Here is a 17,205-nt window from a genome sequence, read left to right as displayed (position 1 = left end):
TCCTCCAGCACCAGAATCTTGTTACACAATGGCACTTGAGATATCAGTGTTAAATAAATATTCATTTTGGCATTTCTGAGCACAAACTCTTTAATACAAATTTCATATAACATGTTTTTCTTGATAGTTACAAATTGCATTGACAGCCTGTAGTCACTTCACTTTTGCATGCTTTGAGAAGACACAAAAACAGGCTTTTACTCATATGGTCCCTTGCTCCCAGCTTGCTTGATCAGAGGTCTCAGAGTGGTTTGAAAAGATTCACTGTAGTATTACAGAATGTCACGCTTCTCGTAACCACAGTTTGGCCTGCCCTTGCCAAGAGCTAGAGAGCAAATCCAGGTACAAGGAGGGATGGGTAACTGGGGTCTCACAGCTTGTAAGGGACCTTGGCTGTGGTCATGTAGTTGTTGCCATTTGGGATCTGATGCAATGAGTGTTCCTGCGAGGATGGAGCAATGGCATGAGGAGAGGGTGTCATTGCTACTGCATTCCTGGCAGATCCTTGTTACTGACTGTGGAAGAAGATAGTCCATTTCCCTGTAGAGATGAGCACTTGGGAGCAATGAACTCCGTAAGTCAGTCAGACCAAGTTACTTCCCAAGGGGTGCCCTAAAAGGGGGAAAGTTTGGCTCCCATTGCATTCATGCTCACTATGCCACCTGCTGCCTTCCTTAGTGAGCTGAGCTGCAGCAGAGACTTCAGTCTCTTCCCCTGGGGCTGGTGTTCAGGGAGGTTTGAGACAGCACCTGGCTCACATTCCACGGTACTGAACCAGTGACAGAGTATTATTCCTATTTTTGGTTCTGAGCAATGTGTGTGATCCCTGATTCTCTCTGTCTGTGCATCCTTAGGGCCAAGGAGACCTCCTGAAGAATGCCAAGAATGAAGCCCTGGAAAACATGAAGCAGATCCAGCTGGCATGCCTGTCCTGCGGACTGAGCAAAACTGGAAGTGCGCATGCAGATGCAAAGTCAAAACGGTGCCTAGAAGCGATACAAGAGAAGGATACAGGAGATGAAAATGGGAAGCAGTGCTAGGACGCAGAGTTGTCATGTTTGTCACAGATTTCAATAGCTCTAAACTATTTTTTTAAAGCTTTTAGAAATTCACACAGGAATGCCCTGTACAGGGTGTTAATAGTATTAAAATCCTCACAATATCAGTATTTTAATGCAGTTAATTTATGTAAGTTGAACTCCAGTAGTAAGATTTCTAATGAAACCCAGCTGTCTGTACACAAGTGCGCGTGTGCGCATATGCAGATCCTGTAAACACCGTTTTATGCATTACATTAGTCATTTACTTAATTTATTCCTTTGTTGTCTTTGAATAGGCCTGTTCCTTCTGAAGATCAAAACGAATAGAGAGTACTTGTATCAGCTTTTGTGCTTTATTTTACTCTCCAACTTCTATCATTCAACTTATAGGTTATTATTATTGTTATACTGTTTAAACAGACAAAATATGTCAACAAATGTCATTAGCTACTGTTTTTGTGAGGGCAAAAACAATGGTTTGCTGCAGATCCTGAACATGATTTTTAATGGACAATTTAAATAGAGAAGATATTAAATGGTCAGAATTGCTAAGTAGATTGTGATTAGATTTCAGATGTACATTTCATTGAATTTTAGCAAACTGCTCTTTGGGATACATCCAGATAACACATGCTAACATGAGAACTAGCTGATTTATTTCATTCTAGTACATCATTGCTACCTTGTAGATCTGCAGGGCATCTACAGTCTTTTCTGATAGGCATTTATGTTTAACTTGTATAGTGATGAACGTAGCTAGTCAGCCCTGTAGTTGTAAGGAAAGCTGTGAATATTCTTTGGTAATACTCTGAAGGTGAGCTTCAGGTCCTTCTGAAACACACTGTGGTGCCAGTACTGGAAGGCAGGTTTTAAAAATTCCATGTAGTGTGAGCTTTATTGAAGAAGTATGAGAGGTCGGTGTATAGGCGGGATCTGGCCTTACGTTGCGGTGGTTAAGAATCATACCATGCTAGACATTTGAAACAAGGCTGCAGAACTACTGTGGATGTAGTATAGATAAAATGCTTGGCGAAAATGAGGGTACCAGCATTTATATGCAGCAGTTACAAATGTCCTAGCATGTATCAAGTGTTTAGGATAGTGCTGAGAATTGGACATCTTTTTGTGTTGCTGTAGAAGGAAAACAGAAAATGTCACAAAGCAATGCATTCTTGTCCTTCCCAGTGTCCAGTTCATATATGCTCACAACATTCATTTCAATTGTTTAAGTACTGTGCTTGAGTGTAGTATTTGTGTTACCTAAACAGGAGTGTTTTATGCTTATAAAAAAGACTATATTTATTTAAAGCATTGCTTTTATTTTGAAAAGCTACTTTTTAAATTAATTTGATTAACAAATATGCTAATTTTCTGAACTTAGCAAAAAGTAATTGTTTAAAGTTTGACCATTGGAGAATCTTATATAGCTACTGTGTTAAGTTATTTTTGACTTCTTAGTAACACTATTATGTTCATGTTGCACATTTCTGAGAGAGTAAAGCTATGAAACAACTTTGAGCCATGTTTTTAAAGTGATTTAAGACAGAAAGTAACCAGTGAGACTTGAAGTGGGTGAGTTGCTTGTGGGAGGAGATACTGCTCCAGCAGGAACCATATTACTGCAAAGGTTGTAACTCAGATACTATAAATACCATTTCAGTAAAACTTGCTGTACTTACTAAGATGCAGTCCTAAATCCTCTGTTTATCTCCCTATTAGACTATGAATGTATTTAGCTTTCAGTTAGATTTGGAGAGGAGTGTCTTGTGTTTCATGTGAGACATAAATCCCAGATCATGGTGCATGGTTACATTTTACCCTCCTGGATCACCTTCTTTATTTCATTGTGGGTTGTGTTTATATGAAAAACAGTACTTGACCTTCAGCATTAGTTAGGGAGGATGGAAATAACTAGCCTAATGTCATCAGTTGTGAAGGAAGCAGTCTCTGTCTCTCAATCTTTCTCTCAGAAGGTCAAGGTTGCTACAGAATAGGAGAAATGGGCATACTTTCTGTGATGAAGTTGCAAAGAGGTGTACCACCCATTCTATGCATATTTGCTGAAGCAGAAGATGGTGGCTAGCAAGAAATCCCACAGCACACAGTACACGTACCTGTCATGCCATGTTTAACATTCATATCAGGTCCTGCGCCAAGCTCATAACTGTGTGACATTCTGTGCTTAAACACAAGGATAAAACTCTGGACAGTCCTATGCTGCTGAGGCCAGGTTGATCCTGGCATTGGGAGCTACAGCCATGCTCCCTCCAACAAGAAGAGAGAGATCAGCAGCACCTTACCTTTGCACACCTTTCAAAGTCACTGGGAGAGGATGCAAAAGTGATGCCAGCATAATAAAAATTCAGTCTTGAAGGAGAACATGTGGAAAGATCATATCCAGCATTGGTGCAACAACACGTAAAGGACTGTCTGGCCCATCAGGAGGGATTTCATGACATGCTTTCTGGAGTGGCACAACCTTCCCTTTGCTCCATGTCAGTATGATTTCCCTGATTTCCTTCCTGAATGGACAGATATTATCATAGCAATTACTTTTGTGGAAGTTACAGTAGGAAATGATACAGGTATGTGCAATTGTTTACAGTGTGATGGCGAGGAGAAATCAGGGAGCTCTCAGTGGACTGACATGCAAGGTGTCTGCTGGAGAAGAGTACAAGTGTGAATTTACCTTGGTTCTTGTTCTCACTCTGACACCAAGTTTGTGCTCTTTACAGTATTTTTTTGTCTGTGTGTCATTCTCTCATCTGTAAGATAGGACTAATTATTTTTCCTTTCCTAAGTATGGGTTAGGTTATAGATTTCTAAAACTCCCTTAACTGTGCTGATGCTCTCAGGTGGAGATCCACACTGTGTTCGGGCTGTCCTGTACCACCAGTGTCTTCCAAGTCGTCTCCTACTGGTGAGGATAGGGAAGCCAGCACGTGCCACAAGGGCTGAGCCCCAACTTGTTCTCCTCTCCCAAGGGCATTGCATCTGCAGCACTCAGGAGCATGCTGTCTGCTCACTGGTGTGTCAGGCACTTACTAAACCACACCTTTGGTTGAGTGTGGCAGAGATTGCCACCTCACAGGTGTTCCTGCGGATTTCCCAAGAAAACACAGGGTGAGTGGTTTAGAGAGGCCTTGACAGCCACTTTCCTGCAACAAGGCTGCAGTGTGACCTCTGTCTATGTGTGGCACCACCACGCAGGGAAAGTAGATGCGGAGGGTTTCACTTGCATTTTGTTTTTTGTATATGTGAAGGAGTCTCACCTTGAGACACTGAAGAGGAGGCTGAATTAGTCCAGCTGTTTGTGGACCTAGATATCATCTGGGATAATTCTTTACCAAAGTTCACATGCTTGCTTGACCAGCAGGACTGACTCCCTTCCCCTCCCTCTCCTGAGCTCAGTATGAGTTAAGGTAACATGCTGCTTTCCTTCTTTCTGTATCATTTTCATGGATTTTATTCTGTTTTTAAAGGGATAATACAACTTCCCAGCATGAACAAGGTGAGAGCTTTGCACATTCCTCCTTTTGAGATTAACCTCCCAAAATAGATTGTTACCAGGTAATTGCATGCATGGAGAGAGCTTTCTTTTATAACAATCTATCTCTTCTGCCTGTCTGTTCAGACTAAAACATTAGGTCATCGCCTCCTTGGCCTTCATCCCAGTCCAACAGTGGCAGATAGTGGCCTTACACTGACTAACTCAAGGAACTCCATGAAACAAGAAAGTGACGGGGTTGCAGGAGCAATCTCTTCCTGCTTGCTGCAGGACTGGGAGTAGTGGTCCCAGCTCATGCTGCTGCAGCAGCAGGTGATGTACACATTCAATAAATCTGAGACTTACCTCTTGTAAAGTACAGAGTATAACAGGGGCAAGGTGACTGATAAGATACAAAAACATCTGGGCACAGTGAATGGGCATTTGGGAACAGAAGGTTATTTAATCGTTTCAGGCCACGGGATTCACTCCAGAAATACTTTAAATCTCCTGGAGTACATGAGAAGTGGATGTGATAGGACCAGTGCTGCAGGAACAGTTATTTAAGGGATGATTTTGATTTTGTTTCACGTTTATCTGCAGCTGGCTGTGGCTCAGCTGGGGCTGGTAAACCTGTGTGCTGAGTGTATTACCCAGTGCTGCAGAAATGGGGGAATGAAATATGGCTTAGAGAGGCTTGAGCTATGTTATTGCTGTTTTGGGGGTCACTGATAAAAATTGTTCTTCACTTTCCAAATGCAAGAGAAAATCCTGCATGTGGTTGCACCTGTAATGCTTGGCGGCATTACAGCCATCTCGTGGAAGAAAAGGAAGGTGGTGGGGATGGAACTGAGAGGAGCTCAGAGGTAGAGGGTAGAGGAAACTACAGGCACTGAGATGTTCCCATCACCTCCCAGGGCAGGTATGAAAATCCCAGGGTATCCCACTGTATCAGAATAGTCTAGAACCATCTTTTGGGTTCCCATTCACAGGCTAAGGCTGAGTAGTCTTCTGTTTGCTTTCCACAACAGATCTCTGGAAAAAAAAAAAGAAAAAAAGTTTGCTTTTTAAATTAACGTTGAGGAGTATGGGAGTTCAGTAACCGATATGTGAGCAGCTGGGCCAGAGAAGTGATGCAAGAGCTATCCCAGCAGCTGTTCCTGTGCAACAGAAAACACTGTGTGAACATGCCCTGACCAAATGGGTCATGCTTTGAATGCATTTTTTCTGCTCTCTTTGATTGTTTGAAGTAGTTTATGAAAAATAAATTGTTTTTACATCTAATCCTCATGGAGTAATTTCGAGAGAATGTGCAGAAATCGAAATCTCAGCAGACAGCACATGAGCACAGAGTAGTGTTACATTTGGCAGTTGTTTGCTGCAGCCGGTGCACACTGCCATCCACTGGAAACTGAAAGAAAAATGAAAGATTGTAAAGGCAAGTATGAGTTATCAGTAATGTTAGAAGTGTTTTCTCTGTTAAATTGTGCAGTGGAAATTCATTAATTTATTAAGACATGAATACATTGGTCTTGGGAAGCAAACACTGTACTTGAGGCCAAGAGTATGCAAGCAGAGAGAGGAGGAGGTGAGTTGGTGTGTGACATGTGTTGGGAGTGCTGGCTGAAGCCCACAGGAGGAGCCATCCATCACTGCAGCACGGGGGGGTTGTTTGAGCAGTGAGCAAGAGGCAGCTGGTGGTGATGCCTTCTGCCAGCAGAAGGTTGTACAGGTCTGTGTCCCAGACCAGTGGGGATGTGTGGGACAACCTCGGGACAGGACTGAGGCCTCCAGCAGCAGGAGCCCTCTGGGGCTGGGAAGGCTCCTGGTGGCTAGGGCAGTGGCACTGCTGCCACTGGATACGAGTAGTTTGTTGCTCCAGCCTGCTGCTCAGTGTAGTTCTTGACTGCAGGTGTCAATCACTGTTAAGTGATACCTCATTAAATCACCTCATTTGACTCACAAAATTGCTATGCTTCAATTATGTAATACGCAATTAAGAGCATCTTAGACATTTTTGCTTGCAATAATGTATGAGATGTTACTTTTTTGTAAGGAAAAGAAAACGATGATAATTTTTGACCCAAAAATATTAGTCCTCAAATTCAATCTGACTGAATGTCTGTAGTTCATCCTTGGCCTCTGAATTGAATGTAATCACGAATTTGGAATATGGGAAGAGATTGAATATGCCATGTGAAGCATTAATTGCAGATGACAGCTGAAAAAAGATAATAGATGTACAAGATGGAGATGAGATTAGAAGTAGACAAAGAACAGTATCAATCTGGCTTGTCAGGAAGTACATATGAGGAGAGTGGAGGAATATAGATGAATTATTTGTATGCTTCCTCAGATAGGGTCTAGTGGGCCAGCTACATGTAATACAATTAGAAAAGAGACACAAATTATGATTCAGACAGTAGGAGCTGCTGTGATTATTTATGATGCTGATGGATGGAGAAGGATGCTGGCAGCAGAGAGCAGCAGGAGTTTTGTGGCCTTGCAGTTGCAGCATTAGTGTGCCATGCACAAGGGAGAGGATGTACTGCTACCTCCAACCACACAAAGCAAGTGGGCCAAAGCACTGGTCACTGCTGCTCAGCTCTGCCCAAATGAAAAATAAGTTAGAGAGTGTGGGTGATGCTGGAGCAAAGTACTGAAGGATGTATTGGTACTGGCAAATCCATTTCTTTCTGTTTCTTTCTGTTGCTGTGCTTTCAAAGCCAGTGCAGAACGGCTACACTCCTGCAAAGGAGAATGAAATAATCTCACCTTGTTCCACAGAGACCAAGAGGCAATGAGCTTCAGTGGAAGGGCTGGAGAGAGGTGAGAGGGGCCCCTGCACTGCTGACACAACACAGAGGCAGCAAAAAACCTTGGGGTTTTTAGTTTTAGTTTTCTTTAGTGTGTGTCAATATTGTTCGGTTCAGGTTTGGTACATACTCCTTATGGCAAGGACAAATTGATCCTGTGATCCTGGAAACCCTGCTGCAGAATTTAGGGTCTGAGAAGCAACAGCAGGTTTGGAGGGATCGGCGGTCCCAGGTACCTGTGTGACAAGAGGATGTGCAAACTTCAACCATGCTGCATGCCAGGCTGTTTTGCTCCCTCCCATGCTCTATCAGACCTATGCCATATAGGGCTGTTAGCAAAGGAAGGCTTTTCCCTGTACTGAGAGGCAGCACAGCAGAGCTGACAAGGGAAAGTGCTTCAGCAGCAGCTCTGACTCTCATCTTCACATCTCCACCTAGCAGCCGTGTGCTGGGACGGAAGTTTTATCTTTAGCTGTTAGCAGAGTTCACCTGCTTACTGGAATATGAATAACCCCCCCATAGGCTTTCATCTTTGCATTTGATACTTGCTTTTCTTGTTGTGGCTTCCTTGGCCTCTCACATCAGGCACTTTGAAAACATTGTCAATTTTATTTCAGTTGTTCCCCCATTTGTTGTACAAGAAGAGCCAGAGAAATAATGCCATGGTACCACTGACTTCAGTGCTTCTGCTTGTGTTGGAGTGTGTCAGTTGCACAGGAAAGGAGATTGTTCTGTTTGTTACTGATTATAGCACTTCTAGCAAGGTGACTGCAAGGTGATATCACATCAGTTGGAATTGTGTGTCCCAGGTCTTGAGGGGAAGTGTTATTTGAAAACTGACACCAGGGTCTGTCATGTGTTTTTTGTGCGTGGAGGCTGTTACCAGGGGATTTATTTGAATGCTTAAAGGTCATAATTAACATTGAATGAGCACAAATGTCCACAGGAGAAATGTTTCTACCAGGCAGCAAATCAAGGGCACATGAAAGCCTCTGATATGGAGTCAGACAACAGCATTAATTGAAGACAGAATGGCACCAGTTTTGATTCTTCCCATTATTTATGTCAATTAGATGTGAAAATTATCTAAATAGTGTTTAATAATGATGTGCATGGGAAAGAACCTTAGGCCTGGTGTGAGAGATTTTTATGGGGTACACGCTGAGATCTCTGGATCCTCCTATCCAGCAAAAACCCAGCAGTTTGTTTGTCACTTGTACCTGAGCTGCAGGTGGCCGTAAGGCCTGCCTTTTTCCTAGGTGGTGAGGGGTTGGAGATGATGCTCTGCACCTGAGGTTGTAGAGGATCAGTACTGCTCAGAGCTTGAGGTGTGGGTGGGATGCTCTGACCTGGAGCTCCCTGTAGGGGTATGCAGCAGCTCCCACTTGGAGAAGCAGCACAAGTCACAGCAGCTCAGCCCAGAGGGGAGGCCAGGGTGGGTGCCTGCAAGCAGCGGTGCTGGTCACTGCCTGAGCAGCTCCTCTGCATGTGGAAGAAGCACTGCATGCCAGAAGCACTGTGCAGCTGAACCATTCCTATAGCCAGTGCTGAGACTGGTAGTTTTTAGGCAGCAATTCATCCCACCTTTTTTAGCTGCAGACTGTGGGAGAGGATTTGTTTTATCCTAACAGTGCTTGTTTTCTGCCATTTACAAGAAGTATCTGTAGTAGAAATCCATAAAGAGAAACCAAGCCATTATAGGTACAAAAGGTAGCTAGCTGTGACAGCTCATCCTGTACAAAGCCAAATGATATATTCTTTAGTAATCTTTTGACCAAGAAAATCCAAGAAAGATGATGTGGAGAAAGACCCAGAGATGGTCCCAAAAGGGGCAGAATTGCAGTATATCCCCCTTGTATTGTGTGGATCCTGGGGAGTCTCTGCTGGTCCAGCATAGCAGGTTTCAGCCCCTCACTGTGGCTGATCAACCTTTTTCTTGGGTCTGCCAGTGCTTTTACCACATATCACAAATCTCTATTTCCTCCTTCATTGAAAACAATTGCAACTTCTCCAGGGGAAGTCAAATTGATTATATGGATTTCAAAGAATGAAAGCTGAGCAGGTGGCTTTCTAAATTATACACTTTTTTTTTTTTTTTTTTTTTTTGCAAGAGCTACTTCTCTGATGAACATGCCTGCCTGCAAGAGAGAAGCAGAGGGCAACTGTAATTCCCCAGGATGGAAGCAGCGGTGGTTAGAGAGTGAAGGCTTGGCAGAGTGGAGCTGAAAGGATGAATCTGTCTAACTGCACGTCCTATTAAACCAGTGGCTGTAGAGAAAACTGCCTCCAGCAGCATGCAGGATGGCTGAGGCACTGGACAGGGATTCAGTGCCACTGCCCACGCTGTTTTGTTGGGAAGAGCCTTGCCTCTGCATCCCAGTGTTGCAGAGGGCCAGCTCTCATGCAGGGACAGAGCAGGGCAGGTGTCTGCTTGGTACTGTGGGACTGCATGTGGACATAGGTGGGCTGCAAGGATGCAGGGCAGCAGGGATGATGGTGTGCAGCCTCTGCTCTTTTGGCATATTTTAGTAACAGAGAGCTCAGTTTTATGTCTTCCCCTTTGAGAAGGCAACTCAAATGTGTGAGGTCCACACTGAGTAGTTAGTTTGTGCCGTTTTGCAGGAAAATAGGCTGTGAAATCACCTTTTTTTTTGAAGTATGTGCTCAAGGAGTGGGGAGGTTGTCCTGTTTTCCTGGAAGGACTCCCATGCAACTTTTGGATTCTCAAGGTTTGGATGTGTTATTCTAACATGGTAGCACCATGCAGTATTTCTGCTGCCTGTACCCTTTGGGCAGCACTGTGTATTCTCACTGGGTATGTGGGAAATGTGGAGACAGAAAGCACGGGGGGATTGGCTAACAAAGCTCTGTGGTGGAGCAGGGGAAAAAAAAAAAAAAAACCTCTGGGAGAACACTGTGGCCCTCGCATTGCCCATGCAGGCCAGAATTCCCTGTCCTCCATGAACCACAAATTTTCATGGATTAAGTTTCATGGATTAAGATTCAAGGCAGATGAGAGAGGTATGATGAAGGTTAGAGGCTGTTAATGACATCAGTCGTTCTTGTGAGTATAGGCTGTTTTGTAACTGATTGAGCAGAAGTTTTTAAAAACAGAGTTTAAGCAGGCATAAGATTAGCCAAGATTAGTAAAAATATGTCTGGTAGCCTGAATCTAATGACTTTCAGTTAGCAAGCCCTCGTTCTGGCCTGCAAATCTTCTTGTAGAAGGAAAAAAAATACCTGTAGGTTATACAAGAGAGTTTGGGGAACAACTGTGACTCAGGTGGTACAACTTGGTTGTCTGTATTGCAGGAAGAATGAACTTGAAATCATTTTGCTAGCAGTTGAATGGTATTAAGCATACACAGCACAGCTGTTTCTAGGGTAAGCTTTGCTGCTCTGTGGTAAATATTCGAGAAAGTGAATGAATCCAATTCAACAGTTTGAATTATATTAACAAAATATTAACTGTTTGGTTTTTTTTAAATCTCATCAGCTCTTCTAAAACTGCCTTTTATAGTTTTCTCAGAGAATGAAAAAAAACCTTGCTGCTAACAGCTCAGCATTATATTGTTATATAGTAAACACAACTAGTGGCAAGTCTTTTATATTATTATTATTATTAATTTCCTGTGGTAACAGTAATGCTGCAGACACTGGTAGGTGCTGCAGAAACACCAGAAAGGTACATCAGAAGGGTGCACCCTGCACCAGTGCAAGGTCCACTGCTCAGTGAGAGTTTAAAGACGTGATTCATGTGGAAAGTGCTGCTTGTTTGGGGTTGGGTCCATGTAGCATAAAGCAGATTAAGCAAGACAGGAATATTTGAATGCAACTAACAACATTTTGTTGTGTATTAGATAATCATGATACTCTTTTCTTGAAGATTTTATTTTAAGCACCCAAAAGAAGTAAAACAGGAGAATAACCAGCGATGAATTGACACTAGAGTAAATCCTGGTGCTGTTCCTGTGAGCAGCCGTGATTTAGCCTGTGTATATTTCACCTTTTTTTTGTTGGCTGCAAATTGTACCAGAGGAGATTTAGGTTAGACAGCAGGAAGAATTTTTTCTCTCAGAGAGTGGTCAGACACTGGAATGGCTGCCCAGGGAGGTAGCGGAGTCGCCGTCCCTGGCAGTGTTCAAGAGGTGTCTGGATGAGGAGCTACGAAATATGGTTTAGTGCCCGTAGTAGCAATGGTAGTGGGAGGATGGTTGGACTAGATGATCTTGCAGGTCGTTTCCAACCTTGCCATTCTGTGATTATTATTTTATGATTATTCTATGTTTGTTTAATCACTTTAAAAAGCAGCATCTTCATGGGGAGGAGGGGGGTCAGGGTGTCTCCCAGCACACATTTGTAGGCATTTTAGCTCTTGCCATTGTCAAAACAAGCATTTTTGCCTAGCAATTCCAGTGCTTATGAACCAGACTCCTGAATCACTTTTTTCCTAGACCTGTTTAGCAGCCCACCAATTTCCACAGCAGTCTGTATTTGCAAACAATGTGAGAAGATGTAACTGCAAATAGGCAGGGGTGCTGCTCGCTGGAGGACCACAGGGTACACTTGACAGAAATATTGCTGTTGAAGTGTCTACTGCTCCTCCAAGGGCCGAAAAGAGCTGCGATAGTTTGAGAAGTGGCCATGAGATGTGCATTGTGTTTGCCAGGCCTCTGCTAGGGGGCCCCAAACCGCCTCGGTGGGGCCGTGCGGGCCGGTGCCGCGTGGTGGCATTCAGGGTGCCTGATTGAGTCTCGTTCAGAACTTTAGGGCTGTCCGAGCTGCGCTCAGGACTTGCGCTTCTCCACAGCAACAATGAAAAGGGCTAATCTGTTTCTGCCGCCATCACGTAAGGCCGAGTGAGTGACCCGCGCGGAGCCTCACACTGTGGGCTGTCGGTTTTGGGGCGCTTGCTTTCTTCCTTCCGTTGGGCCGGCAAACAGGTGAGGCGCGCGGCCGCTTCTCGCCCCCCAAGGCAAGGAGAGCGGTGAGGGAAGGCCGGTCCCGGGCTGCGCGCACCTCGCCCGCCGCCAGCTTCTCCGTCGGAGCCAGGTGTGCCCAGAAACTCGAGCCGCGGGGGGAGCTGCAGCCCGAGGAAGGCGCTGAGTGACAGGCACAGGTGCGGGGGCCGGGAGGAGCTGCGGGGATCGCCGCGGGAGAACAGGCCTCGGCGGAACGGGCGTTACGAGGGGGCACTTTCCGTGCGGAAAGGAGGGCGGAGGGGCACGGCAGCGGCGGGAGCCGTTCTTCGGCCGGTGGGCGGGGCGGGGCCGGGCCGGGCCGGGCCAGGCCGCAGCGGTTCGAAACCTCGCGCCTCGCGGTCTCGCCGGCGTTCCGCCGCGCCGAAGCCCCCGGGCCGCGCGCTTCTCTCAGCGCTGTGGCGAGGCTTTCCTCTCTCCCTGGAGGTCGTCTGCCGGGCCAAGGCGGAGCCGAGGACACGACACGTGCCGGGAACGTGCCGTGCTGAGCGGCGAGGGACCGATGGAGCCCGACGGCGCGGTGAGACGAGGCCTGAGGGCTCCGAAGGCCGCCGAGCCGGGGCGGCCGCTGTGGGGAGAGGGTGGGCGGTGGGGCAGGGAGCTGAGGGCCCCTTCCCTCGGGCGCGGGACGAGGCGGCCCTGAGCTGAGGGGCGCCTCCCCGCCGCAGCGGCCCCCGCTGGCGGTTATGGCGGGCCGCCATTTTGTGTGCGGCGCTGCCCGGCGGGCCGAGGCTGGCGGTGCCGGGAAACCTGGCCTGCCTGCGGCACTGTCACGGCGGTAACAGCCCCTCGGCTCTTCTCGGCGAAAGGGCTGGGGCTCTGTGCCACCTGCCCGCTTCCCCTGTGCTACGGTGCGGAGTGTTGCGTTAAAACACGGCCCCCGTGGGTCTTCAAACGCAGCTGAGGCTTCTGTTTTGGAGATGGTTGCAGCCACAAATAGCCGGAGGGACGGATGTCTGCTTCTCGGTGTTGCAGGATAGAAGTGATAAAAAGAGGGGATGTTTGCTGGGAGGTGGGGTTCATCGCAGGTCTGATGTGACTGACCGTAGGTTTGTTCAACACCAACACGAAGATTTGCTGATACTACTAAAAGAGCCGTAGTCACACACTGCAGACATTGGTACAGAGAGTGCTGTGCAAACCCAAAGGGAAAAAACATTTGGAAACTAGGCCTAGAATGCTTAATTCAAAAAGATGTTGGAATGTAGGTGAAACGTCGGTCTGTAGCTGCTTGTTCAAGGTGTTACAGAATTGCTTGAACTTGAGCTTGTTTTTAATAAAAATACACATACTCATTATTCAGCATTTACCCACCAAAAATTCTGTATATGTTTTCTGTTCAGAGCTATTTCATTTTACAGCCTATACTGTGTGAGATACAGGCAATCTTTGAAAAGTTTGGTTTTTGGTTTTGTTTTGTTTTTTTTTTTTTCCTAATCAGCAGACTGCAAATGAGACACAAACAGAATCTTTACCTTCGTCTCCCAACGCTGTGTCACCAGTGCCATTAAATAACCCAACCGGTGCACCAAGGTTTGGAACAGTTACTCCAAATCGCATCTTTGTAGGAGGAATTGATTTTAAGGTATTTTCTTTCCTCATTTTACTACTAATTGGTATTTTATAGCTATAAAGCTCAGTAGAAGTGTAAGACTAATGATGTGTTTGTTCAGGTGGTGCCTTTCACTGCAGTCTTCAAATGAACAGCGGAAAATAATGTTTAAGCCTTGATTTACATCACTGTGCTACAAAGTTGCATAAACTTCTTCATCTAGCAAGAAGCTAGAAACTTTTGACATGCTGGTTTCCACATTTTTTTTTATTGTTCGAAGAAGGTGGCTTTTTTTAATAAGCAGATTTCTTAGTAAGAATGTATGGATTTTTACTTAAGCATAACATTTAGTAACATTTTAATTAAGTGTAACATTTAATTGCAAGCTCGGTCATATATGCTGCAAACACAGCAGCCATGGGTAGCTTCAGCTCCTCCCGTGCTTTTTTTTCCATTCCCACAAAGATGGAGCTACAGTATGCGTGTTCTTCACCTACCGCAGTAATTTTTTCTTAAAAGCAAAAAGGAATATGAAAGATTTTCTGGGCAATTTGCAGTACAGATTTTAGCTCTTAGCTTTTGCACTTCCATGTGGTCTGTCACCATAGTAGTGATTCTTACTTGTAGGAGGGAAAATCTCCTAAATTTAGAGAAAGAATTCATTAAGAGAAGTTATGGTTGGTACCTTTTTGATTCAGTCTGAAGAGGTCTTTCTTTAGTGGTCGATGCCATTTCTCTTTGACATTGTGTAGGCTTAACATTAGGCTTTCTTGAGAGTCTCACAAGTGCCTTGTCCTGTCAGGAGCAGGAAAATATAAGTCCTAGGGGTGTTTCTTCCAAAATTACAGATACCATGTTTGTCCAGATATTTGCAAACTGCACTGTGAACCTTTGGCTTTTTATCTTACTGTCTTTTAACACTCTATATCTTTGGCTTTTGAAGCCTACTGTCATGTGTGTATACATCCTTACCATCCATTAGGTGTCCAGTATAACTTTCTGCACTGATGGCAGTCTTAAGAACTCTTCAAGTGTTGCTTAATGTATTTTTGTCTTCAGCTATTCTATCGTTTATCACATTCTTTTTCTCAATGTCGTGAGCATCTGCTCATAAGATGCAGAGCTTACAAGAAACATTCTCCAGAAAGGGAATGCTCTCCCAGAAATTTTAAGTTTGAAGGAAAAGACAAATCTTACCATCAGTCTTTATTACCTGTTATTTGCTGTTCATTATGTAAGAATGTGAGAATGCTTCAGCTTATATAAAACAGTTCTATGAGCATATCTTATCATTTGTTTGGCTGGAATTGTTTTCCTATATAAACAGAACTTCACATTTCTCTTCAGGTGTAAAGTATGGTGATCTGTTCAGGAGGATGGTTTGGGGTAACGTTTAGTAATACTTTAACCTTTCAGTGGTGAGTAGTTGTTCAGGATCTGGTGCAGGTGATTTCCAAGGGGAAGACATAATTACCCAGTTGTATGGGAACTGTTGAGTCACACCTGAACCATTGATTGAGCACCTGGGGAAGGGACCTGGTCAGCCCTAGAAGCACAGGTGAAGGCAGTTCAGCTGTGTGACTGGAAGGGGTGAAGCACCTGTCTGACTGCCACTGGGGAAGGATCTCTTTCTGGAGATCCCTCCTTGGTGAAACTTTCTCCTGCGAACCTAGAATCTTCTGATACGGGTGAGCAAACTTCTTCCCTTCCTTTAGAGCACCTTTCTATCGTGTTAGTCCTTCTGTCATCACATCTTTGTTGCAATGTCGTTCCTATCATACAGATCTGTCCAGTTTTGCTACACCCAGTGAAGTCTATTTCCTGCCTGTTCAGAGCACTCTTGTCTGTTTCTGCTCCCCACACTTCTACAGTGTGGCTGTATTTTGTAGTGTTGTAATGCCAGAACACTTGGAGAAATGAGGAGCTAAGTCTTGTACCGTGAGTGCTCCCTGAACTTGAAGATTGCAACAAGTAAATTGTGTTCTTTTCATAAAATGTGTGTTGAGGGCGGAGTTATTCAGGAAATGTTAGCTTCGTATTCTTTCCATTTATGAATGTTACTAGAATTAGAGTTTTAGTTTTTCTTTTCAAATTTTTTTACTTTTCAAACTCAGGTAAGCTCTTAATGTGCAAAAGGGATTTTCTGCTAAACTGTATATATACTTTTTAAAGCAGCAAAAGTTTTTCATTTAAAGGTACAGTACTTCTTGTGTATCTAAAATAATGAAAAAATGTGGACAAGTACAGAAATAGCCCGAATGTACAGATCAGTGCAGGACAAGAAATTCTGAAATACGGTGTTGAGGATATTGTATTTGGTTTATGTTTAGAGGATTAAAGAAAGCTAATTCAGAGAAGAGAGACAAGTGCTCACGTTGCTCGAGTGTGCATTTGTTAGGAAATTGTCCTCCTACATGTGCACTCTGGTTAGAAAGAAACAGTTTCCTCAGTCTGGATTTAGAGCATTCTCCATTAAAAGCACCTTTTTTATTTAATTTATGGCAGGGTTTTCCCATGTTGTGCCTGTGTGTGTGTGATATACATGTCTTCATGTGTGTGTATATGTAAGTATACATGTACAGACAAGTGCAGACATGTATGTATACATTTGAAGGCCTACGTATTCTTCTGCTCTCAAGTCTGAGAACAGTGCAGTCAACAGTGCTCTGATAAGTTTAAAAAAAAATCAGATTGTTATCTGGCTTCAGTGAATATATTTGTAAAGGGACTGTTATTGTGTAAAAACATTTTAATGTTGTAGTGGTTTTCCAATGTTACCACTGAATATGGAAATACAACAGTTAAACAGTAATGCTGTTGTCTTGTTTTGAGGCACATGTCTGTGCTCATTCATTTGTTTTTTTAATATGGGGTAATAGTTTGTAATAACTTTTATCCAAAGTGTATCCATTAGAAGTCTTATCATATGTACTCATTGACAATAACTATACAAATCAGCTTTTCTTCTTCTTTTTTTTTCCTCTTGATTTAATTTATTAGACTAATGAAAATGACCTGAGGAAGTTTTTTGCTCAGTATGGCTGTGTAAGAGAGGTGAAGATAGTAAATGACAGAGCTGGAATATCGAAGGGGTTGGTATAGTAGATTAAGCATGTTGTGGAAATTGAAAATGTAACTGAAAATTGTCAGACTGTAGTGAATTTTATTAGTTTTTTCTTTGTTCAGAACATTATTAGTACTGTGTCTTAGATATTCCACGTATGCAAAAATCTTCTTTTGTTCTCTAACATTTAGCTACGTAAATGCCTTTGCAACTTGCTTAATTGTTGTCATGTGAATTAAAACATGAATTAAAATGCCTTCTTGGGGA

At 43.9% G+C, this 17,205-nt stretch overlaps 2 protein-coding genes across 10 annotated transcripts in view; both read left to right on the top strand.

The window, feature by feature from the left end:
* Positions 1-2,558, top strand: part of PLCL1 (phospholipase C like 1 (inactive)) — a 183,346-nt gene extending 180,788 nt beyond the window's left edge. For 2 of the 5 annotated variants that reach the window (XR_014884258.1, XR_014884257.1), the window contains one exon: positions 855-986. Coding sequence is in view for 3 of the 5 variants with exons in the window: in XM_085227578.1 (XP_085083704.1) it covers positions 855-1,040 (186 nt within the window). In the remaining 2 variants the exon portion in view is untranslated. Of the gene's footprint in view, positions 1-854 lie in introns of all 5 variants that reach the window. The other 3 variants (XM_085227578.1, XM_085227577.1, XM_085227579.1) reach the window with 2 other exon arrangements.
* A 436-nt stretch (positions 2,559-2,994) lies between these two features.
* Positions 2,995-17,205, top strand: part of BOLL (boule RNA binding protein) — a 40,856-nt gene continuing 26,645 nt past the window's right edge. For all 5 annotated transcript variants that reach the window (XM_085227585.1, XM_085227583.1, XM_085227584.1 and 2 more), the window contains exons 1-3: positions 2,995-12,842; positions 13,767-13,907; positions 16,875-16,966. In XM_085227585.1, coding sequence (XP_085083711.1) covers positions 12,825-12,842; positions 13,767-13,907; positions 16,875-16,966 — 251 coding nt within the window. In that variant the 5' untranslated portion in view covers positions 2,995-12,824. The remainder of the gene's footprint in view (positions 12,843-13,766; positions 13,908-16,874; positions 16,967-17,205) is intronic.

The sequence above is a fragment of the Meleagris gallopavo genome, chromosome 7 (genome assembly GCF_905368555.1).
Source record: "Meleagris gallopavo chromosome 7, MGAL_WU_HG_1.1, whole genome shotgun sequence".
Taxonomy (NCBI): Eukaryota; Metazoa; Chordata; class Aves; order Galliformes; family Phasianidae; genus Meleagris; species Meleagris gallopavo.
The sequence above is the reverse complement of the archived record's forward strand: the minus strand, read 5'-3'. Positions and strand labels throughout refer to the sequence as shown.